The sequence below is a fragment of the Lagenorhynchus albirostris genome, chromosome 14, assembly GCF_949774975.1.
Source record: "Lagenorhynchus albirostris chromosome 14, mLagAlb1.1, whole genome shotgun sequence".
Classification (NCBI taxonomy): domain Eukaryota; kingdom Metazoa; phylum Chordata; class Mammalia; order Artiodactyla; family Delphinidae; genus Lagenorhynchus; species Lagenorhynchus albirostris.
The window spans coordinates 31616612-31642383 of record NC_083108.1 but is presented as its reverse complement, the minus strand read 5'-3'; the positions used below and the strand labels follow the sequence as shown (position 1 = coordinate 31642383).

General features: G+C 35.4%; 1 protein-coding gene across 5 annotated transcripts in view; it reads left to right on the top strand.

Annotated features, from left to right (window-relative positions):
* The window catches only part of PIK3C3 (phosphatidylinositol 3-kinase catalytic subunit type 3), a 152237-nt gene that overhangs the window by 80671 nt on the left and 45794 nt on the right, over positions 1-25772 (top strand). For all 5 annotated transcript variants that reach the window (XM_060170439.1, XM_060170440.1, XM_060170442.1 and 2 more), the window contains 8 exons: positions 322-389; positions 6802-6907; positions 8400-8516; positions 13985-14116; positions 16297-16425; positions 17084-17153; positions 19331-19395; positions 22059-22143. In XM_060170439.1, coding sequence (XP_060026422.1) covers positions 322-389; positions 6802-6907; positions 8400-8516; positions 13985-14116; positions 16297-16425; positions 17084-17153; positions 19331-19395; positions 22059-22143 — 772 coding nt within the window. The remainder of the gene's footprint in view (positions 1-321; positions 390-6801; positions 6908-8399; positions 8517-13984; positions 14117-16296; positions 16426-17083; positions 17154-19330; positions 19396-22058; positions 22144-25772) is intronic.

Below are 25772 nucleotides of genomic sequence, written 5' to 3'. Positions count from 1 at the left end.
CACATCCTCATTGCTGCCTTCTGACCTCCCAATCTAAACTATTGCTGTGACTTCCTTTAATGCTTCTCTCCTCCACCAAATGTTAAGCTTCCAATAGGACAAGGAACTCTGCAAACCATGGCGTCCTTAGCCTCTCACATATCACCTGGTTTAGAATAAATACTGGATGGTGGGATGGAGGGATAGATGGATGCATGAAAATATGATCTGTGACATAGATATGTAGATGAAAACCGATAGGCAAATGTAGACTCTCTTATTTCCCCCTTGTTAATAGCAGATGGTAATATAATATGTATACATTTCTTTTAATTCTTTCAGCAAGATCTGTGTACCTTCTTGATATCAAGAGCCTGCAAAAACTCAACACTGGCTAATTATTTATACTGGTATGTGAAATAATTTTTTGTTTATTTTCTCATCACTGTTCAAGACTGTTTTTTCCCATACTGTAAACAAAAAGGCAGTTTAAAATAAAGTATGAGCAATCATCAAAAGCCTATGCAGTATTTATATCTAGCTGTATTTCTTTTTTTTTTTAACATCTTTATTGGGGTATAATTGCTTTACAATGGTGTGTTAGTTTCTGCTTTATAACAAAGTGAATCAGTTATACATATACATATGCTCCTGTATCTCTTCCCTCTTGCATCTCCCTCCCTCCCACCCTCCCTATCCCACCCCTCCAGGCGGTCACAAAGCACCTAGCTGATATCCCTGTGCCATGCGGCTACCTAGCTATCTACCTTACGTTTGTTAGTGTATATATGTCCATGCCTCTCTCTCGCCCTGTCACACTAGCTGTATTTCTTTACAACTGTGCTAATGGAAATGCTTATTAGCACCACAGTTTCTCTTCCTTTCACTAACTTTCCAGGATCTAAGATAAAACTGGGTAAGATAATCGTTTTTTTCAGTTTGATGTCTGCTTGCCTTTTATGCTATTTAAGTAGTGTAAGTATGATACTTCACTGTCCTTCAGGATTATGTATTTTCACATTATTTACTAAAACACTGGAATCATGCAAGGACAGAAAATTAGAATTTGAAGTTACTTATACATGAGGAAACTGAGGCAGAGGCATGATGTAGCTGAACTTGGTAAAACCTGAACTAGGATTGGATCATTTATCTCACATTTTGCCATTTACAGAGTATTGTCAGTGACCTTTTCTCATTTGTTCTGTGAAGTTAAATAGGGCAAGTGTAAGTATCTATTTTACATGAGAGCAGGTTTCCTGAGTGAGTTACATGAAAGAAAGAGAGGAACTGAGGCATAGAAAAGCTAACTGATTTACTGAGACACAATTAATGTGAAGCATGGCTCCCTTTATCTGTCATAGAATTCTAAAGTGTAAAGAACAAGTACCTTAAGCCACAATGAGAAATATTTTGGTTCAATTAAAGAAAGCACTAGGATTAAACACTAGACAAGAGAGCCTTATCTAGTTTTATAGAGCAAACAAAGGGCAGAGCCAGTTGGGTAAGCTCTACCTGAAGCTTTCTGTACATTTGAGAGAACATTTTTTTAAACTTCCTGAGAGACTTGATACTTTTTTGTTGTTGTTGTTCTTGTTGTTTTTGCGGTGTGCGGGCCTCTCACTGTTGTGGCCTCTCCCGTTGAGGAGCACAGGCTCCGGACGCGCAGGCTCCGCGGCCATGCCTCATGGGCCCAGCTGCTCTGCAGCATGTGGGATCTTCCTGGACCGGGGCATGAACCCGTGTCCCCTGCATCGGCAGGCAGACTCTCAGCCACTGTGCCACCAGGGAAGCCCAAACTTGATACTTTTTTTAACTGTAGAAATGATCTCTGATCTAATCTTACTGCTCAGTTTACTGCGGTTAACTTAAACAGTACAAATTAATAGCTGTTCATTCTGAAAGGTAATTGTTTTTGAAGAATAGTGAGGTGTTTTGCTTTCCGTGTTTTAGACTGAGTTGGAGAACTGTCCTGTAGGTCAAATCATTAATTTCATTTTCCCACTCTCCAAACATAATCTTATCTGGATACTGCTCTTGTAGCCACTAAGTAGATAAATAAATCAAGGCTCTTTAATAAACGTGGGTGTTCATTACTTACATAACAAATATTTCTTTAGTTTCAGCCTTCACGGTTCTCTTCTCATTGAAGAAAAACCACTTTCAACAGTCTTAACTAAATCACTCATTTTTTCCCCTTTCAACAGTCTTAACTAAATCACTCATTTTTCCCCCCCTTTGGGACCTGTAATTTTATTTTTCCTGTTGGCCTTAGTAGTGGAAGGAAAAATAGTTCCTTGCTTTTACTTTAGAATTTAATATAATATTCATAAACCACGTTTCCCTCACCGTAACTTTCAGTGTGTCCTTGAAAATACTTCCACAAAATGTTTTGGCTAGTTGTTAATCACCATTTTTACTTTGAAAATTTTGCTTAGAAATCATTGTATTACCAGATAGGTACTATTTCCTTTTAATGTAACCTCTTGCTTCCTAATGTTCTCCATATTCTAATCTGAATTCTTAAGTGTATGTCTATTCACTGGTGTTATGGAAAAATATTTCCTCATAAAAATCTGGGTAAATAATTCAATGGAAATTAAAAAAAAATGTGTGGGGCACAGTGCCAAGGTTTGAGTAAGTACTTTTAAGCTTCTTAGGTATTTAAAATTAAGGTTTTATATATTTTAAAAATCATTTACTAAGAATTCCTTTATAGATATTTTTATTTCCTTGTGATATTCATGGAAAGTTTACTGTGGCTCAGAATTTATAGTCTAGAGTAGTCACTATTATAAGAGCTATATGTATGTATACTGATTATGTGGTGTTTAAAATTATGTATTCTTTGGATTTGAGTATAGACCAGATTTCATTGTAAAATTTGAAATTAGTTGCGATAGCATCTTTGATATCTTATTTCAAGTAGGAAGAGTTTTCAAACCATTCTGAAAGCAGCTGAACAGTAGGAAACCTATTAGATGAGCAGTTTCCAACGAGGCAACAGTTTCTGTTCAGAAAGAGCACTTTGTTTTCTCCATAGATAATAAACAAAGTATAGCCCTAGCTCCCAGTCTTATAAGCATTCCATCAAACTTAGATTTGATTTGTGTTTTCCCACTATGTCTCTGATTCACTGATGCAATAGCATGTGCTATGTCTATTCATTCTCTGAGGAGTAATTGTTTTTCCCATATTTATAATCTGCATATTTCATATTCAGAAACACTCATGGGGAAGAAAAAGCTATTGATGTGGACTTCTGACTTTGGTACACACCACTTTTGTGATTGTAGGGTGAAAATATGGGAAATAATTTCAAATAATTGACTTAAAATAATCATTCTATTCCTTTGAACCTGGACAGAATAGTATAAAAATATTAATCACATTTAACAATTTATATGCCTCTCAGTCTAAGCTTACTCTGTTATAACAGATGTATTAAAATATAAATTTTACTTGATTGTGCTATTTCCTTTTGAACATTTTGAATTTCCTTGTTCATTTGTTCCCTTTCCATTGATTTAAACAGGATTCCTGCTATAGTTGAATCCTTAGAGGCCTACAGTAGTACAGACAATCCTTTTAAAATGAATAGTGTCAACATTTTAAACCTCAGAGGGGAGTTATAGTCTCCAGTCTGTAAAGTGTTGGGCATCAGGATCTATAAATTGTTGCAGTTTTTTTTTATTTTTATAGCTATTCCAGTATGTTGAAATTGAAAGTAAACTTTGGCTGCCTTGACATGTTCTTCTGTAACTTTTAAGACCTTTCAAGGTAATAAACGTTATTTACCTCACAAAATGAAATTGCCAGGAAACAGGTAGCCCACTGATGTCATCATATGATGGGTACCCAGGCAATTTTGTCTGCATTTCTACTTGAAGATAACAGGTTTCAAGGAAGCACCTGAGAGTGCTTTGTAGAGTCTCCTTACTGCTGAGAACAGAGAATTCAGAAGTGACTCAAATCTAGGTCTTCTAGTCTTGATCTAAATTTGTCCTTCATTTTGGAGATGACACTGTCATTTTTATTTTAGATGGACTTTTCCTTTGCATAAGAACTTTGGCTTGAATGATTTTGAGAGGTGTTTGATATGTGACCTTTATCACGTAGCTGCAGCCATTGTGTTTACTTGGCAGTCAGTGGGACCTGAACAAAGCAGTGGAGCCGTATATTGTGGTCATCTGTATTACTCCTTTAGAAAGGAGTTGCCGTGTAAACACAGGAAAACACAATGAATATACTAAGGTGATGGGAATAGTCAAGGACTTTAAAGGGTTAGAGAGTATGGACTGGGTTTGAACCTGTATTGACAGTTTCAAGATTGAAAAATGCTTTCTTGAATTTTTGGTTTAGAACTCTCATTCTATAAGGTAGATATAGTATCAGGGTTTAGTTCCTCATACCACTTTACAGAAAATTCTATTGTTAGGTTATACAACTCTGAGGACTTCCAGATCACCTGGGAAGTCAGTGGGAGAAGGCTCTTAACTTTTATCAACCTTTAAAACATTTCTTTGTGTAAGACTATATTGTGTATGTCAAGGGCTACTAAAGATTTTTAAGATACGGAATCTGGCATCGGTTTCTTTATAATCTCTGAAAGGAGCTAGGAGTAAATGTGTGAAACAGTGACGAGCAAGGTAACATTATCAGCACAAGTTGTATGAGAGGCTGTGCCTGTTTTAGGAAGGCAGAGGAGAAAGAAGTTGTTAGGGTTTGCAGAAACTTCCTGGAAGAGACGGAGTGTCACCTGTATTTGAAGGGTGGGTAGAATAAGGAAAGGTGGAGGTGGGAAGGTGTTTCTAGACAGTACCGAAATATGAGCGAAAGCAGAAAGTGGGGGTGGTGGGGAGTCGAGCTGATTGGAGTGTGAATGCATGAATTGGAGATGGTGGAAGTTTGAACCAGAAGCTTATGGCCACAGAAACTGTTTTAAAATAGTATAAAAGCGGGAACCATTGATGTTTTTGTTAATATAGGTGGGACATGATGAAGGTAGTTTAAAGAAGAAAAATTTGGATGATTGTATTGATCAATAAGGGGTTTGTTTTTAGAGTTAGAGAAGCTAGGTGAGAGGTATCTGCTGGTTGATTCCAGACAGGGCTTGCTAGTGGTACAGTACAACTACAAGAAGCATTTTTTAGGAAAAAATCAACAGGGCCTAGTGACTAATTGGATATAGGTGTTTGAAGTGAGGGAATGTAACCTAAGTTTGGCTCTAGATGCACAGACCACAAATAAAACACAAAGTGCCGGTTATAGTTTTAGGTAGAACCTGTGTTCTCTGGTTTGGTTACAACCTCACGTGATTCAAACTGTAGCCTAAATGCCTGAAATATTGATAATGCCTTCAATTGAGATAGAAAAATAACTCATTTAGTGTGATAACTTCAGTTTTACACATCTTCAGTTAAAAATGACAAGCAGTGTCTTGAAAAGGGGATCTGCTGCTTGAAAATTAGGGTAGTTGAATATAAAAGCAGATCACCTAATGACATGCAAAGTTAGGCCTTAGATGTGGGAAAAGGGATATATATTAATATTTGAGAATTATCAACATTGAGATACTTGTTAAATCCATGAAATTGTAAGCTCTCTGCTCTTATGAAGTTTACCTTCTAGATGGTTAACTATTTTCTTTCCAGAAATAGTATAAAGGAAAATAGTAAGCCCTGTGATTTGAGATTTGTGAAATACTATCAGTTAAGGAAGTTGAAAAGTTTCATGTGGTTTTTAAAGGTCAAACTGTGAGAGTAAGCTTAGTAGAAAGAATTCTAGCCGAGGACCCCAGAGTCCAGGGTTCTGATTTCAGCTCTTCAGTCAACCAATTGTGCCACCGTGGGCAAGATACAGCCACCTCTAAGTTTCGCTATTGATAAAATAAGCAAGTTTGAAACTGCACATCATTATCCACTGAAATCAGTTTTAAGGCTCACAGTCTAGCATTTGTTATTTAAAGAAAAGTGAAATAGAACAGAGTAACAAATATTAACATATTGTTCATAGAATATTGCTTTGTGAAATTTTTTTCAGTTTTATGCATCTGTGTGCACACATGGGCTGTGTGTAACGAGTTGTGATCTAAAATGTATTTGTTAGTATGGCTTGTTCCAATCAGAACAGTTGGAAACACTGGATTAGACAACCTCTAAAATCTAATCCAGGTCATTGTTTATATGATTATATGAATTGTATAAGCAGTTTAGGTTTAAGACTATATTTATATTTAAAATTTTTTAACTCTCTAAAACCACAATTTTTTGATGGAAAAATTGAAGATTATATATGGAATTTTGAGAAATGGGGAAATTGGATATGAAAGGAAAAATTAAGATTTTAATTTATCTTTCAGAGGTATGTTAATGAAAAAAGCTTCAGTGTTGTTGTTGTTGTTTTTCCCCAGAATAAGAGAGCCTTATGTAATACCAAAAGTATTACATATATTTTGAAAATATTTTTGTTCATGAGTTACTTGGTAGATTTGTGAGCTTATATAATTTCTGAAGATGTTAATGCTCTGTGTACCTCATAAAGCATTAGGAGAAAATGCTCATTTTGATGCCAAATTTTTTAGAAAGTCTAGGATATTGTACACATTAAGGCATTCTGTTATTAATTTACCTTTATAGAAGGTTATATATGTTGTTCCTGAATTTTCAGCTTTAAAAAGAGTGATAATAAAATGTGTTTCATTACTCCCATTAATTATTTTTGCAAATGTGAATTGATCTGTTTTAATGGAAAGGCATAAGTGTTTACAAAATGATTCTGAGTTTCATTTCACATTTACATGAATGACTTAACATTTTTAAGGTATGTGATAGTGGAATGTGAAGATCAAGATACTCAGCAGAGAGATCCAAAGACCCATGAGATGTACTTGAATGTAATGAGACGGTTCAGCCAAGCATTGTTGAAGGTAACCATTTAATGTAGGGGTTGGCAGACATGGTGCATGGGACATATCCGGCCTATTGCCTGTTTTGGTATGCCCTATGAGCTAAGGATTTTTATTTTTAAATAGTTGTAAAAAATCACAAGAGGAATAATACTTTGTGACACATGAAAATTATGTGAAATTCACATTTCAGTGTTCATAAGTAAAATTTTATTGGGACATAGTCATGCTCATTTGTTTTCATATTGTTTGTGGTCACTTTTGTACTCCAATAGGAGATAAATATCTGGTATGGAATCTCTATAGTCAACAAGACCTAAAGTAGTTAATCCTTGGCCCTTTATAGTAAGTTTGTTGACCCCTGATTTAGTAAAATAAACCTATACCTGGAACAAAAAACCCCCAAAGCTTTGCTTTTTTATTTCACTCTCTGTTTTCTGTTTTTATTTTTAAGACTAGGTTTATTTATATAAATCTGGTAATGATCATATTACAGATACTTTCTATATAACTTATATTTTTGCTTTTATAGTTTCTAGAGGTATGTAAGCCATTTTTCGCCCGGTATTCTTGTGATTGTTAAGGCAGTGTCACAGTTCAGCCAGCAGAAGGTGCACAGGCAATGAAAAGAAAACTGTCACGACATTAACTGTGATTTGCTGTAGAAATGTAATATTTTACTTCAGAACATCTTTATCTGCTGTTTCATGTTTCATTTAAATTTTCTTAAAAACTTAAGTCACATCTTATTGAACTCTTTGAGTCTAAACTTTTGTACAGTTCTCAGAGGCCAGAGATTCTCTATATCTAACTGACTAGCAGATAAGCAGTTGGTCCTCTCATAATCTCTGTCACTTATAACCTTTGTCATCCTGTGAGGAAATTTCACTTTCTTTGAGCATAAATTTCCATCTTCGAAATAAGGATGACAATTGCCAAGCTGCCTTTATCAATGTAATTGGAGAGATTAAATGAGAAAATGTTATTTTATAATATTTTATGAACTGAGAATTACTACATGAGCCTTTATAGCATTTAGTTTTTATGACTTCTGTTTTACTAAGCAAGCATATCATATTACTCTTTGAGAACTTTTTTTTTTTTTAAACTTTTTTTTTTTTAAGTATATATTTATTTCCTTGAGGATTGTTTCTACTGTATGCCCAGCACATTTTTGAAGAAATTATAGGCTTCCAGATATTTATTGAACTGGTGAGTGAATACATTTTGGGTGAATGAATTCTGTCTTGTCACATGGTTGCGTGTGGGAAAAAAAGTACAATTTTTGATAGACCAGTATTCTCTGAAGGTCAGTTAATTTTCAATTGTGGAAGAGTTGGCGGTGTTTAAGATAACAGATTTATCATTATCTCTGAATAAAGATAATTTTTTCAATACTACTTTGTGGTGAAGTTTGTGGCTATTAAAAGAATAAAGATCACCCATGCTATTGAAGAAACCCTAATCATTATGCTACATAGAATTAATTTTTCTTTCCTTTGAATCCCTTCAGGGTGATAAGTCTGTCAGAGTTATGCGTTCTTTGTTGGCTGCACAGCAGACCTTTGTAGATCGGCTGGTGCACCTAATGAAGGCAGTTCAGCGTGAAAGTGGAAATCGTAAGAAAAAGGTAAACCTTTGGGCTTTGCTTTCTGTTTATGACTAATAATGTCTTGGTATCATAAAATACTGAGTTTTGGTACTGTCTCTTTGGTTGATATATTTTATGGAATTCTTATCATGCAATTATGGCCATACCTCGGAGATATTGCAGGTTCTGTTCCAGACCACTGCAGTACAGCAAATATCACCATAAAGTGAGTCACATGAATTTTTTGGTTTCCCAGTGCATATAAAAGTTAGATCTACACTATACTGTATAGTATAGACTATACTGTAGTCTGTTAAGTGTGCAATGGCATTATGCCTAAAGAAAGCAATGTATATACCTTAATTAAAAATATTGCTAAAAAACGCTAGCCATCATCTGAGCCTTCAGAGAATCATACTCTTTTTGCTGATGGAAGGCCTTGCCTCGATGATGTGGCTGCTAACTGATCAGGGTGGTGGTTGCTGAAGGTTGGAGTGGCTGGGGCAATTTTGTAGAATAAGACAACAATGAAGATAATTAATCTTTGCTACGTCAGTTGACTCTTCCTTTCACTAACAATTTGTTTTCACTGTAGCATGCAGTGCTCATTGGCAGCATTTTTACCCATAGTAGAACTTCTTTCAAAATTGGAGTGAGTTCTCTCAAACCCTGCCACTGCTTTATCAACAGACTTTATGGAATATTCTAAATCCTCTGTTTGTCATTTCACCAATATTCATAGCATCTTCACCAGAAGTAGATTCCATCTCAATAAACTACTTTCCTTTGCTCATCCCTAAGAAGCAGCCTCTCATCTGTTAGTTTCATCACGAGTTTGCAGCAATTCAGTCACAGTTTCAGGCTCCCCTTCTAAGTCTAGCAAATCTTGCTAGTTACTTCTTCCACAGAAGTCTTGAACCTCCCAAAGTCATCCTAAGAGTTGGAATCAACTTCTTCCAAACTCCTGTTAATGTTGATATTTTGACCTCTTTCTATGAATCACAGTTATTCTTGATGGCATCTAGAATGGTGAATTCTTTCCAGAACTTTGCCCATATCCATCAGAGGAATCACTAACACTCACAGCCTTATGATAGTATTTTTTAAGTACTGAGACTGGAAAGTCAAAATCAGACTTTGATCCATGGGCTGCAGAATGGATATTATGTTAGCAGGTATAAAAAACATTAACTCACTGTACATCTTCACCAGAACTCTTGAGTGACCAGGTGCATTGTCAATGAGCAGTCATATTTTGAAAGGAATCTTTTTTTTTTCTGACCAGTAATCTCAACAGTGGGCTTAAAATATTCAGTAAACCATATTGTAAACAGATGTGATGTCATCCAGGCTTTGTTCTTTATTTATAGAGCAGGCAGTAGATTTAGCATAATTCTTAAGAGCCTTAGGATTTTTGGAATGGTAAATAAGCGTTGGCTTAAACTTCAAGTTGCCAACTGCATTAGCCCCTGACCAGAGAGTCAGCCTGTCCTTTGAAGCCTTGAAGCAAGGCATTGACTTCTCCTCTCTAGCTGTGAAAGTCCTAGATGGCATCTTCTTCGAATATAAGGCTGTGTCATCTACCGCTTTTGTTAATTATCTTAGCTAGATCTTCTGGATAACTTGCTGCAGCTTCTACGTCAGCACTTGCTGCTTCACCTTGCACTTTGATGCTATAGAGATGGCTTCTTTCCTTAAACCTCATGAACCAAGCTCTGCTAGCTTCAAACTTTTCTTCTGCAGCTTTCTCACCTCTTTCAGCATTCATAGAATTGAAGAGAGTTAGGACTTGCTCTGGGTTAGGCTTTGGCTTAAGGGAATGTTGTGGCCGGTTTGATCTTCTATCCAAACCACTAAAACTGTCTCCAGATCAGCAATAAGGCTGTTTTGCTTTCTTATCATCCATGTGTTCATAGTAGTTTAATTTCCTTCAAGAATTTTTCCTTTGCATTCACAATTTGGCTGTTTGGCATAAGAGGCCTAACTTTTGGCCTGTCTAGGCTTTCAACATGCCTTCCTCACTAGCTTAATTATTTCTAGCTTTTGATTTAAAGTGAGAGATTTGTGACTCTTCCTTTCACTTAAACACATAAAAACCATTGTAGGGTTGTAAATTGTCCTAATTTCAACATTGTGTCTCAGGGAATAGGGGAAGAAGAGAGAGGGAGAACAGCTGGTGAATGGGGCAGTCAAAACGCACGTAACGTTTTATCGATTAGGTTCTCCGTTTTATAGGGGCTTGGTTCATGATGCCCCAAATCAATTACAATAGTAACATCAAAGATCACTGATCACAGATCATGATAACAAGTATAATAATAGTGAGAAGGTTTGAAATATTGTGAAAATTACCAAAATGTGACATAGAGACACAAGGTGAGCAAGTGCTGTTGGAAAATTGGCACCGATAGTCTTGCTTGACACAGGGTTGCCATAGACCTTCAATTTGTAAACAATGCAATCAATATCTGCATAGTGTACTAAAGTGAAGTGCAATTAAATGAGGCCTGTTATAGTAATAGGAGTGGTTAGAAGTACAGATTATGTATGGGACTCTATTTTATGAGTTTATATACATTGATTTTTATCCACACAACAACCCTATAAGTTAGGTACTATTATTATCCCAATTGTAAGGAAAAGTAGGTAGTAGGAGGTTAAGTAATTTGCCAGATGTCCTCAGTTAGTAAGTGTTGAAATTAGGATTTGTACCCAGACATTCTGAGTCCATATTTTTATCTACAGTGCTTTTCTGGCTCTCATTTTAGAATCTTAGTATCTTAGAATACAATTTATTTGACATGGAAAGAACCTCTAGAGATTATTTAGACTAGAATTTTTCTGAGAAAAAGAAGGTCCAGAGTAACTCACCCAGGGTTGCAGAACTAGTGATAGTGACTGGCAATGTGTTCTCATGGCCAGTACATTGATTTTGCTCTCAACGGGGTGAGGTTTCTACTTGATGATAATAGATGAGCATCTGTTCTTCAGATGTTATTTTTCCTGATCTTTTGCCCAAATGCTATGAAGGATTCATCTGATATCTTCTCTTTACCTAATCCCATAAATGGAAAATCTTTCTTGGTGACATTTGTAAAACACCACAACACATTTTACTGTCCTTCAGAATTGTGAGAGGAAGGCGGAGAGACTAAAAGGTGAAAAATTGAGTCAGGAATTTAAAGGCAGGGGATCAGGTCTGGCAGAGATGCGTGCAGGGAATAATGTTAACGAGGTTAGGGAGGAGAAAATAGGCTGCAGAGAAACACATGTTTATTGAGTCGGCGTTTTCTTTGTTTTTGAGAAGAATCACAAATCCTGGTTAAATAACTAAATTCCCACTGCTGTTCCTCCTGGAGCCCTTCTCTCCAGAGGTGCCCTGGTGAGGAGCAGTGTGACCCCAGTGCCCACCGTCAGAAAGGATGCCTGTTCTTTTGACTGTCAGTTTGGGGCATGTATTTAAACCGCAGTTTGTTCTTATGTGACATACTCTTTTGTTCACCACCCATGAGCCTCTGGATACACCTCAGTTTTCGCTGTTCTGGAAGTTGACTCCCTACTGGAGACAGCACTTATAGTCCCCCCAAATAAATGTTGTTTTTGCCACATATTGCAAAACACATATTGTTTTATGTGTTTATTATTATATATTTATTTATATATATTTTATTTTTATTTATATATATATTTTTATATTTTATATATAAAATATATATATAATTATATATATATAAATATATATATATAATTTATATTATATAGTTTATTATATATATTTTAAGTCAGACAGTCCTAAATATAGTATCAACATTGGCTAAAAATCTTTTCAGACAGTTTTTCATGATGTGATAAAAGACAAACATAGTTTTATTTACTTAGTTTTACTAGAAACAAGCCCTCGAGTTTTAGTGAAATGCCAAGATGACTCTCTACCACCATTATTTGTGTTATTACTAGGAATAATGAAATGACTACAGCTAATAATTTGCAATCATATGTAATAGTACTTTTCCATCCCTCATAACGAAGTTGGGAGAGAGTTGCCTTGGTGAGTGCATCGGCGTTAAATGTGTGGCCAGGGGATCCATGAGTTAGGTGTCAGATGGTAAAACAAATAATAATATTGTTGCCACCTTCTTTCCTTTGCTGATCTCATTTAAGGAAAAATTCTCTTGATTGAGGTCTTTGAATGTAGATATTTGAGTTCCAATAAAAATGCATTGATGCCACACTTTTAAAAAACAATTAAAGCTTTCATTTTGAATGTTCAGTAGTCTCTTTTCACTTTGTGTTTCTTTATGTTATAATATTTATTCTATAAAAATGTATCACATGCCTACTATGTGCCAGGCACTTTTCTAGGTTCTGAGGATACAGAGGTGAATATAAAAATCCCTACCTTTAGAATGTAAGGACCTTACATTCCTGTTGGAGGAGAAAGTTAACAAAATAAGTAAAATATATTTTATGCTAGATAGCGTCATGTGCTTTGGAGAAAAAGCTGGAAAGGGGAATAGGAAGTGCCGGGTTCGAGTATTAAGGCAGCTTTTCACTTCTCAATGGAATAGTCAGGAAGGCCTCACTGAGAGTTGACATTTGGACAGAAACCTGAAGCAAGTAGGGGAGCAAGCCACTGAATAACTAGAGAAGACTATTCCAGCCAGAGGAGCTGCAAGCACAAAGGCCCTGATATGGGAGCATGTGTGACATGTTTGAGAAATAGGAAGAAGCCCAGTGTATTAGGTCAAGTTTTCTCCCTTTAAGAACAAGCTCACTGTTTAAAGAATGCAATACTCTCACAGCTTTCAAAGGAAATAGATTGTTATTTTGAAATTGAATAGATGGGCTTGGTCTAAACACTATAGATGCTGCTAAATGACAAAGCTGTTTCATCATAGCTTGAATTTCTCAATTTCTGAAATCTTGGCTCAATGCAGCGTGCATGTGAGCTAAAGGAAATAAATAAATGGTGATATCTTGGGAAAAGTTCGATCAGACAGAGTCAATGAACAGTAAAAGGTAAGGTCCAAATTCCTCCAAGTAAATTGAGTTTACTTTCTAAACCCAATACATGCAATGGAACAGCTAATGAAATTCTTGCTTAATATTTGGTCATGAGAAATTAAGCTTCAAATGAAATTAGTTTCTCCTTGTGACTTCACAGATCCTTTGAAAACAGAAATTGCATCTTTAAGTCCAGCTTGAGTATATCCCTGATTATCAGTTGCAGCAAGAGAAACATATTCCCTAACCTTATGAAAGTCCCACTTTTCATAGGTGAAGGGATTGCTCCTTTTAAAGCATGCTGCTGCTTTTGTCAGGTGGATTATAAGTGCTTGTCTCTCACACATACTCTCTCCTTTATGTTGTATTACTTCGCATATACTTTTATGGTGCTTTGCAAATATTTTAAAGTTAATAGAATCAGTCTTTATGTCTTTACCATATGCTTTAAAAACCCCTTTTTCATTTTAACCTAATTAGTACTTTCTAACTTGTTCTCCTAGAATGAGAGACTACAGGCATTGCTTGGAGACAACGAAAAGATGAACTTGTCCGATGTGGAACTTATCCCATTGCCTTTAGAACCCCAGGTGAAAATTAGAGGAATAATCCCAGAAACAGCTACATTATTTAAGGTAATTGTGGTGGATCTTTAGACACTACCTTTGAAAAAAGATACCTTTTATTTTTCAGTGTGTTTTAAGATCTTTTTGTATTATCAGTAGACATTTTTATGTGAAATGTATAAAATATTTTTATATCTGGATTTTTTAATCTTTAATTTTTGAACTATTTATTAATCACCTGATTTTTCTCATGTAAGCTTTTTTTAAAAAAAATTAAAAGTTAAATCGCAAACTTAGACATTATAAGTTCCCGTGGTTAGATATGAGTTCTAGTTAACCTATGACTTAAATTTTTTCTTGTATTTTCAAGTGTAGTAATTCTCTTTAGTCCTTAATAGCATGCCAGACTTTCTTTTGGCTGGCCACCACCTGGATAGTTAGAAAGAACTGGTAGCAGCTGCCTTCTCTAAGCAGGCCAAAGGGCTGAGCATCATTACTTGTGAAGAAGCATCATTATCTGCTGGGCATCATATTGAAAGGTCTCTCTGAGGCATGATGTTTTAGGTCTTCTGATTCTAAGGGTGGAAGGGCATAAGTTGCATTGGGATATTACTTTGTATCAGATAAGAAAGGGCTTATAGATCAACAACTTGGGTATATGAAAAGGGGTGTGATTACAGTAAAAAATGGTTGATTTTTTTAAGGGTGTGTTTAAAGGCAGCCCATGGCAGCCCAGCTCACACAACTGCAACGTAAGTTTCATAAAGCAGTACTTAACCTTACTGCATATTATGGACTCTAATAGTTTCTATTCTTTTAAAAACTGTTCTGTTGCATTAATTTTTAAATGTTTGCAACGTATTTAATTGGTTTTAAAACTCATTATTGAATTATATCTTGCAATTTGAAAAATGCTGGTACAGAAGAGAAAATGCAAGTATTTCTTAGTTCTTGCTAGAACTCCCAAATAAGACCTGCTTCTAATATTCTCATTCCCTTAGGACTAATCAAAACCAGTGAATCAAAAAAGGAGTTTTATTATTTTTTTGCAAACAGGATAAAAAAGAATATCTAAGACATAGAGCAGGAGTTGTAAGAGTGGGGCATAAGAATCTATCATTATTGTTAGGTGTATTCTGGATCCATTTTTCCCTTAATAATATAATTTTATAATTATGTCTTATATACACAAAGTAGATGGTCAATAAAATATCATGGGACATCTTTTTAATCCTAATATTCAGTCCTGATTTTTTTCTTCCAGCTCTTATTAAGTATGTGGGCATTCTTAAAAATTCTGAATTGCAGTTAGCAATTAATGGTTCTAGAGTGTTTACTACATAACTCTAGCATTATAATTCTTAACCATTTTTGAGTCATGAATGTCTTTAAGGGTCCAATGAAAGTGATGGATTGGATACTTTAGAATGTTACCCATATGCTTGTACATACACTGAAATGTCTGCACAGAGTTGTAGGGGAATCCATGAATTCCTGTTGTCTTTTTATGAACTCCTTAGAGCTGAAAAGGTTATGCACCTAGTTTTCAGTATTTTTAAACAGTATTTTGTAGACCTTAGCTTAAGAATGAAAGCTAGATCTCCATGGGGAGTGAACCCCTTAAGGCACTGGGATTAGTGCTTAGTTATCCTGAGATTGTCAGCTGCTTGCATTAGATTTCAGATGAAATCTAAATTTCAGAATCAGATCCGAATCTGAAAAGGGAAATTACAACAAAGAACCTCTTGCTTATCATTTATCTTTAGGAAGATCACTTCCAGTTCTTCTTGAGCTTTTGTGAGCTAGGGTACAAGGTAATTTATAAAATAAATTTTGCCTGAGGTGATAAAAGGATACTACAAATTTAAGATAATTTGAAGTTTGGAGTTTCAGTCCACTAGAGGTTGTAGGTTCTAACCATATATTCTTTGAAGCATTTTTGTTGCCTTTTCCCCCAACATTTTATATGAAAGTTTTCAAACATACAGCAAAGTTGAAAGACTTTCACAGTAAACAACTGTATACCCACTTCTTCTATCCTGTTATTAACATTTTACTGTATTTGCTTTGTCACACGTCTGTTCATCACTCTGTCTGATACTTTTTATGCTATTATTTCTCATGGCCTGTATAAATTAAGGTTATTATTATTTGTTTTCTTTATTAGACTCATTTCTTTTCTTTAGATTATTATAAATTTCCCCACATTTCCATCTTATATAATTTGAAAATAATATTTTTATTTCCAGAGTGCCCTTATGCCTGCACAGTTATTCTTTAAGACAGAAGATGGAGGCAAATATCCAGTTATATTTAAGCATGGGGATGATTTACGCCAAGATCAACTTATTCTCCAAATCATTTCACTCATGGACAAGGTGAACATAACCTTATGTTGGTAGGGAACATATTTTCATTTTAGAAATTGATGATTTAGTGGATATGCTGTGCATGGACAGAATTGTTTTGTAACATTCAGATGCAGTCCTAGAAAGCTGAACAATCTCCACTTGATCTTGAGCAAATTTAGTTGTTTTTGTACACTGCAGGATGGCTCTTACGATTAGTATAAAATGAAACTGCATGTGTTCCTTTTTATAAAAATGTTTTTCCCAGTTAAGTTCTTTCAGGGTTAAACTTAGTAATTTTCTTCCTCTTAGTCAATTAAATCTTCTTCTTTTTAAAATCCTGTTTCTGTCCCTGGCTTATAAAGGAAAATATTTGTCCTCATTTCCTTTTTCTGTGTTCTAAAATACTTTGTGACCAGTAAGGCCTGCATAAATCCTTGGGAGGAACCCTTCTGTTCATCAAAAACTGACAGTGATCTAGAAAAAGATAAGAAATTTGACATGCCACCGTGTAAAGTGCTTAATACATTTATTTTGATGATCAAAGTTAAATTAACTAATTGATTTAATTAAGCCTTAATTTAGGTTTACCTTCTAAATCTCTGTGTATTAAAGTGCTATAGTACTTGCGTGCAAAACTATTTTATAACATTCTTTTCATTTGGTTAATATAACTTTTGATCTTAAGCTGCTACGAAAAGAAAATCTGGATTTGAAGTTGACGCCCTATAAAGTATTAGCCACTAGTACAAAACATGGTAAGTTTATTTTATAACATTATTATTTATTTCAGTGTCCAATGAGTATACTTTTCCTCTTTTATTATTTATTTATTTATTTATTTATTTATTTTGCGGTACGCGGGCCTCTCACTGTTGTGGCCTCTCCCGTTGCGGAGCACAGGCTCCGGGCGCGCAGGCTCAGTGGTCATGGCTCACGGGCCCAGCCGCTCCGCGGCATGTAGGATCTTCCTGGACCGGGGCACGAACCCATGTCCCCTTCATCGGCAGGCGGACTCTCAACCACTGCGCCACCAGGGAAGCCCTACTTTTCCTCTTCCAATTGAAAAGTGTTAAGAATGTTAGAGATTGAACTCATGTGTAACACTGAAGACCACTTGGGCCTTCCTGACTGCTGGCCTACCTTCCGTCTCTCCCTCCCTCCCTCCCTCCGTCCCTCCCATTCTTCCTTCTGTCCTTCCTTCCTTTTATACCTCTTGGAATCATTAAACAACATATTTGGAAGAAAAATTAGCACCTTTCTGATGTATTTCTTTGCAGTAAAAACTTTCAGTAGCTACAAACTACAGTAGTTTTCTTCCATGGTGATCTGTATCTGGAATCATTACTGAGAGTTACTAAAACCCAGAGAGGCTGTGCCCTGCTTATACAAGCCACTCAGCAGATGATGTTGCCTTATCCACTAATTTTTTTTTTTAATATATATCTAAGTCTTTTTGATATTGAGTAACCTCTGGAAGTTTGGCAGAAGATTCCCTAGGAATGCTTGCCTAATGCCTATTGTAAATTTTATAATCTTGTTACTCTTAGAGCTTCTTACCCTTAGGTATCTTGAAGAAACAAGTACCTGTTTTATTTTAGGCTTTCTGCCCTTCTCTGGGCCACCCCCAAATCTTTTTGATGGTTTAATTCCTGTTCCCATTTTTCTCTCAGAATGATCTTGTTAAAAGTGCAAATATTCTACCATCCTACATAGATTGATTTATTTAGCTTTCATTTGCTCTTGGGACAAAGACAAAAGCCTTAGCTTAGTTTACAAGTTCTTGCATGGTATGACATACTTCTGCACCTATCTCTGTCACCTCTTTCTTGCCACTCTCCCCCTTGCTTCTTAGGCTTTAGCCACACCAGCCACCTTCCATTTTCTCAAATGTACCATGCTCTTTTCAGTCTTATATGATCATTGTCTTTAATATCCTTTCCGCTTTACTAATTAATCTTTATTATCCTTCAAAACACGGTTCAGATGTCAGATGTCCTCTGATCCCTGTTGTAATATAGGTTTCCCTATGCTATTCTCTTTAATTCATAGTTTTTATCTCAATAAAACTTGCAAGCTTGTAAAATCTTTGAAAGCAGGGTCAAGGCTCTATTTTTGCTTATCTGGCGAAGTTCTTGCTACATAGTAGAAAAACTATAAACGTCCGTTAAGTGCATTAATGCAGACTGTTCAGTATTTATAAGAATAGATGATACATTTCTTACTCTAAAGAAATATACAGTCTCCTAATTTGCATGTGAATGATTATAATGTAAGACTTACCAAAACCAGATCATGGTTATGATCCTGAAATAGTTTCCATCATTCAACGTTGATTTTTTTTCACAGATTTGTAGTTTTATACTTCTTTTGTTGTCCCTAGACTTACCAGATTTACTTTTTCTCTTTATTCTCCTGTATACTATCTTCTTTCCCTTCTTTTTGGTAGTTTAAGGGATTTATACTTCCCTCTTATATCATTTCCAGGGAATGGCAGAAGATGGAGTATTACACAAAGAAAGCCAATGAATATACTATAATTTTAGGGTTAGGTGATTGATATTCCACAATTCCAGATTTCTTAAAATGATTTTAAATTCAGAATAATTTTAATTGACATATGTTATAATACTATAGAAAGAAATTTTTATTCCAGATTTAAGAAGCCTAGCCTATTACTTTGTGTTCCTTGTGTATAATAATAGAAATTGGCCTTGAGAAGCATACAGATTGTCAGCTAATTTTTTTTTAAAGTTTCCTTGTATTTCCTATGATGTAAATGCCAGTGTATACTAAATACAATGTTTATAGACCTCTTTAAGCTATTAGGTTTGTAGTGTATACATTTTCAAATGAAGACTGTTCTTAGCAGAATCTTTATTTTTATTGCTTCACCAATAGCTATGCTTAATACAATGCATCTGTTTCTGTGTAGGCTTCATGCAATTTATCCAGTCAGTTCCTGTTGCTGAAGTTCTTGATACAGAAGGAAGCATTCAGGTATAGTATCTATTTTAAAGATTTATAAATTTCATGAATATATTCTTATTATAAAAATTTCAATCTTTATAAAAAGTATATAAAGTTAGAAATGACAGTCTCTTTTTATCACCTGTCTTCCCTAAAGTTGTTTTCCTTTCCTGAGAAGTAAATAATGCTAACAGTTAGAAATGCTTCCATGGTAGATGTTCAGTTCCTTAAAATGGGCCTAACATATAATAGGAGATCAGGAATTAACTGGTAAACAAATTTTAAATTTGTTAAAGTTTATGGTTGTATTATATTTCAAAGTATGGAAATATTATAATTTATTTAGCCATCAGTGAACATTCTGATTATTTCCGATTTTTGTTGTTTGTCAGAACAGTCCTACGGTGATATTTTTGCTTGTACATGTTTTGCACAATTATTTTTTTAAGACCCTTATCCCCACCTCCAAAGTCATTTCTCTCCTTTAGTATAAGAAAAGACAAGTTTTTTCTGGGACTAAGCCATGTATATCTTTGGATTTTTTTTTGTACATTTTAAATATGTGAATTAGTGTTTAATTCAGAATTCTTATTACATCTTAGTTTATTTTGTTAATTTTTAAATATAATTTTTCTTTTTCCTAAGAAAAATGTATATAATTCACACAGAAAAATTGATATGCCTGAGATGAAAAATAATACAGTGAAAGGCTTGATAGAGGATATTTGCTGTAGTGTGTTTTTGTGTTTCTCAGTTTAGAGTGTCTCAGTAATTCAGTATGGAGTTTAGATTTTCAAGAAAGCGTTACTCTGTTTTGTTGGCAAAACAGGTGGTTGATTCTGTTGTTTGGTTTGGGATACAGTCATGTTCAGTGGTTAAAAGCTCACACTCAAAACATCAAACTGCCTGAGTTTGAAGTTTGGCTCTGCAGCTTTCTAGCTATATTTTGTGTAACCTTGCAAGCAGTTAGCCTTTAGCTGGTATTTGGCTTTCTGTGAGAACTTGGCTTTTAACTGATAAGGGTGGTTCACATACCTAGACTGTTTGTACAAATAATATGATTTATAGCAAACAACCCGCTTTCCTTCTAGAATTTTGATAGTTACTGAACTAAATAGACTGTAGAGGGTGCCTGTATGACCAGCCCCCAGTAAGTACGCTCAGTGTATGCTTTCACAGAAGACAGGAAGGAGGATTGCACATGGAATTCACAGGCTTTGCCTGTGTATTTTTCCCACGCTGATCCTGTTGTGTATACTTTTACTGTAATACACACTGCTGTGGTACAACTGTAAGTTGAGTCTGTGACCCCAACTAACAAATCAAACCTGTCAGAGGTGTAGGGGACCCCCTAACATACCCTTCAAGTCTCAGTTTTTATATCTGTAAAATTTGGATAATGATGAAGAGAACCTAGCTCTAGAATTGTTCTGAAGATGACATGAAATGTATGCGGAGCTTTAACACAGGTTCTAACTGAAGTAATTGTTTAATAAAGTTATCAATTATTATGTTGCTCTGTGCAATTATGATTTTGTAAATTAAACCAATGACAGTTTGTGTCCTGATTCTTAGTTTCATGTGTGATCTGTGTAAATAATTTTGCTGAGTCATAGCTTATCTTATCTTCAACTTTAGTAGATAATTAAAAATTGTTTTCCAAAATAATTGTTTTTATAAGCAACTGTTTCTCATTGCTACCCATCTTTGCCTAATCTTGGTATTGTCAAACTTCTAAATTTTGGTATTTATTATTATTTAGTTTTCATTTCCCTGATTACCTGAAAGATTGAGTATTTAAAAATACGTGTAGGCCATTTATTTCTTCTGTGAAGTGCTTGTTCATATCTTTTGCGCATTTTCATGTTGGGTCATTTGTCTTTTCCTTATTGATTTATAGGAGTTCTTTATATATTCTAGATATAGATTCTTTGTCAAACTTACAAAGTGCTCCAAAAAGCTTAAAACATAGGATAAACTTACTTTTTTAATAGTATGTTAGTTGTATTTTCAAATAATATACACTGTGTATTTTTCTTTAACATCTAGATGTAAGGGAATAGGTCCAGTTGGTAATCTGGGGGAAAAATAAATAAATGCATGATTTTCCCCAGTGTTTCCAGACTCTTTGGACACTCTAGTCTATTTATTGTGCCCCTATAATTCTTTGGTTCAGTCTTCATCTCTTATATTTATCTTTCTATCACTTTCCTCTGAATCTGAAAATTCTTAGCATTGCATTATAATTATTTTGAAAATTGGAATGTAACTTTATTGAGTTTATTAATGGTAACAGTGTTTCAGTGGCCATACTTAAAAGGTAATTTTTAAAACTCATGTTCACTTTTAGGAGAATGTATGATACCCAGAAAACCCCTCATGTTTACATTCAAGAGAAAGGTGAAACAAACTGGTAAATTAAGTATAGAGATATAGCAGTAAGTTTATTTAATGTTTTCCCCTGTGGTATAGAAGTAGCAGGCTTTTATTTATTTATTTGTTTGTTTGTTTGTCTTAGCCTATAAGCATAGTAATAAGACTTATTCCTGAGGAATATGCTTCCTAAAGTCCACATTTTATAATTACTGACTGCTGTACACCAGACACCTCTTTGTCATTATTTACAATTTTTAAATGCTAATTTGTTTAAGGATTGTATTGAATTTATAAACATGAAAATAATATCTTTTCAGAACTTTTTTAGAAAATATGCACCAAGTGAGAATGGGCCAAATGGGATCAGTGCTGAAGTTATGGATACTTATGTTAAAAGCTGTGGTAAGTATTTCAACTTACTACATTTCATTGATATGTGGAAATAAAGGAAAACAAGCTATCCTGATATTACCATACTCATACACATTTAGAACATGTTAGGATTTTTTCTAGTCCATTTGGGCTACAATAACAAAATACCAGAGACTGGGTGACTTACAAACAACAGAAATTTATTTTTCACAGTCCTGGGGGCTGGAAGTCTGAGATAAGATGCCAGCCTGGTCAGGTGAGGGCCTTCTTTGGGTCAAAGACGTGTTACTGTATCTACACCTGTTGGGAGGAGCTAGGGAGCTCTGTGGGGTATCTTTTATAGGGGGCTAATCCCATTCATGAGGGCTAAGCACCTCCCGAAGTTCCCACCTCCTGACACCACTACCTTGGGCATTAGGATTTCAGCATGTGAATTTTGAGGGGACACAAACATTCAAACCATAGCAGTTTTAAATGCTGTGCAAGAAGATTAAAAGATAGAAAATGTGAAAAAAGAGGTCATTAGTGTTTTGACATAATAGTAGGAATAAGGTGTAAATTCTGTTTACTCTTTTATAGATGCATCTTTTTTTTTAAACATCTTTATTAGAGTATAATTGCTTTACAATGTTGTGTTAGTTTCTGCTGTATAACAAAGTGAATCAGCTATATGTACACATATATCCCCATATCCCCTCCCTCTTGCATCTCCCTCCCATCCTCCCTATCCCACCTCTGTAGGTGGTCACAAAGTACCGAGCTGATCTCCCTGTGCTATGTCTCTGCTTCCCACTAGCTAGTTATTTTACATTTGAGAGTGTATATATGTCCAGAACACTCTCTCACTTCATCCCAGCTTACCCTTCCCCTTCCCTGTGTCCTCAAGTCCATTCTCTACATCTGTGTCCTTTTTCCTGTCCTGCCCCTAGGTTCATTAGAACCTTTTTTTTTTTTTATTCCATATATATGTGTTAGCATATGGTATTTGTTTTTCTCTTTCTGACTTACTTCACTCTGTATGACAGACTCTAGGTCCATCCACCTCACTACAAATAACTCAATTTCATTTCTTTTTATGGCTGAGTAATATTCCATTGTATATATGTGCCTCATCTTTATCCATTCAATTGTCAATGGACACCCAGGTTACTTCCATGTCCTGGCTATTGTAAATAGTGCTACAATGAACATTGTGGTACTGGACTCATTTTGAATGATGGTTTTCTCAGGGTGTATGCCCATAGTGGGATTGCTGGGTCATATGGTAGTTCTATTTTTAGTACTTTAAGGAACCTCCATACTATTCTCCATAGTGTCTATATCAATTTACATTCCCACCAACAGTGCAAGAAGGTTCACTTTTCTCCACATCCTCTCCAGCATTTATTGTTTATAGATTTTTTTTTTTTTTCGGTAAGTGGGCCTCTCACTGTTGTGGTCTCTCCCGTTGTGGAGCACAGGTTCCGGACGCGCAGGCTCAGCAGCCATGGCTCATGGGCCCAGCCACTCTGTGGCATGTGGGATCTTCCCGGACTGGGGCACGAACCCGTGTCCCCTGCATCAGCAGGCAGACTCTCAACCACTGCACCACCAGGGAAACCCTGTTTATAGATTTTTTGATGATGGCCATTCTGACTGGTGTGAGCTGATACCTCACTGTAGTTTTGATTTTCATTTCTCTAATGATTAGTGATGTTGAGCATCCTTTCATGTGTTTGTTGGCAATCTGTATATCTTCTTTGGAGAAATGTCTGTTTAGATCTTCTGCCCATTTTTGGGTTGGGTTGTTTGTTTTTTTGATATTGAGCTGCATGAGCTGCTTGTGTATTTTGGAGATTAATTCTTTGTCAGTTGCTTTGTTTGCAAATCTTTTCTCCCATTCTGAGGGTTGTCTTTTCGTCTTGTTCATGGTTTCCTTTGCTTTGCAAAAGCTTTTAAGTTTCATTAGGTCCCATTTGTTTATTTGTGTTTTTATTTCCATTTCTCTAGGGGGTGGGTCAAAAAGGATCTTGCTGTGATTTATGTCATAGAGTGTTCTTCCTATGTTTTCATCTAAGAGTTTTACAGTGTCTGGCCTTACATGTAGGTCTTTAATCCATTTTGAGTTTATTTTTGTGTATGGTGTTAGGAAGTATTCTAGCTGTCCAGTTTTCCCAGCACCACTTATTGAAGAGGCTATCTTTTCTCCATTGTATATTCTTGCCTCCTTTATCAAAGATAAGGTGACCATATGCACATGGGTTTATCTCTGGGCTTTCTATCCTGTTCCATTGATCTATCTTTCCGTTTTTGTGCCAGTACCATGCTGTCTTGATTACTGTAGCTTCGTAGTATAGTCTGATGTCATGAAGCCTGATTTCTGGGCTGTGTTTTTCTTTCTCTGGATTACCTTGGCTATTCGGGATCTTTTGTGTTTCCATACAAATTGTGAAATTTTTTGTTCTAGTTCTGTGAAAAATGCCATTGGTAGTTTGATAGGGATTGCACTGAATCTGTACATTGCTTTGGGTTGTATAGTCATTTTCACAGTGTTGATTCTTCCAATCCAAGAAAATAATATATCTCTCCATCTGTTTGTATCATCTTTAATTTCTTTCATCAGTGTCTTATAGTTTTCTGCATAAGGTCTTTTGTCTCCTTAGGTAGGTTTATTCCTAGGTATGTTATTCTTTTTGTTGCAATAGTAAATGGAAATGTTTCCTTAATTTCTCTTTCGGAGTTTTCATCATTAGGGTATAGGCATACAGGAGATTTCTGTTCATTAATTTTGTATCCTGCTACTTTACCAAATTCATTGATTAGCTCTAGTAGTTTTCTGGTAGCATCTTTAGGATTCTCTATGTATAGTATCATGTCATCTGCAAACAGTGACAGCTTTACTTCTTTTCCCATTTGGATTCCTTTTATTTCTTTTTCTTCTGTGATATCTGTGGCCAAAACTTCCAAAACTATGTTGAATATTAGTGGTAAGAGTGGGCATCCTTGTCTTGTTCCGGTCTTTAGAGGATATGGTTTCAGTTTTTCCCCATTGAGAATGATGTTGGCTATGGGTTTGTCATATATGGCCTTTATTATGTTGAGGTAAGTTCCCTCTATCCCTACTTTCTGGAGAGTTTTTATCACATGTGGGTGTTGAATTTTGTTGAAAGCTTTTTCTGCATCTATTGAGGTTATCGTATGGTTTTTATCCTTCAGTTTGTTAATATGGTATATCACATTGATTTGCATGTATTGAAGAATCCTTGCATTCCTGGGATAAACCCCAGTTGATCATGGTGTATGATCCTTTTAATGTGCCTTTGGATTCTGTTTTCTAGTATTTTGTTGAAGATTTTTTGCATCTATGCTCATCAGTGATATTGGTCTGTAGTTTTCTTTTTTTGTGACATCTTTCTCTGGTTTTGGTGTCAGGGTTATGGTGGCCTCGTAGAATGAGTTTGGGAGCGTTCCTCCAAGTTTGGGAGTGTTCCTCCTTCTGCTATATTTTGGAAGAGTTTGAGAAGGATAAGTGTTAGCTCTTCTCTAAGTGTTTGATAGAATTTGCCTGTGAAGCCACCTGGTCCTGGGCTTTTTTTTGTTGGAAGATTTTTTTTTTTTTTTTTTTTTTTTTCTGTTTTACGTGGGCCTCTCACTGTTGTGGCCTCTCCTGTTGCAGAGCA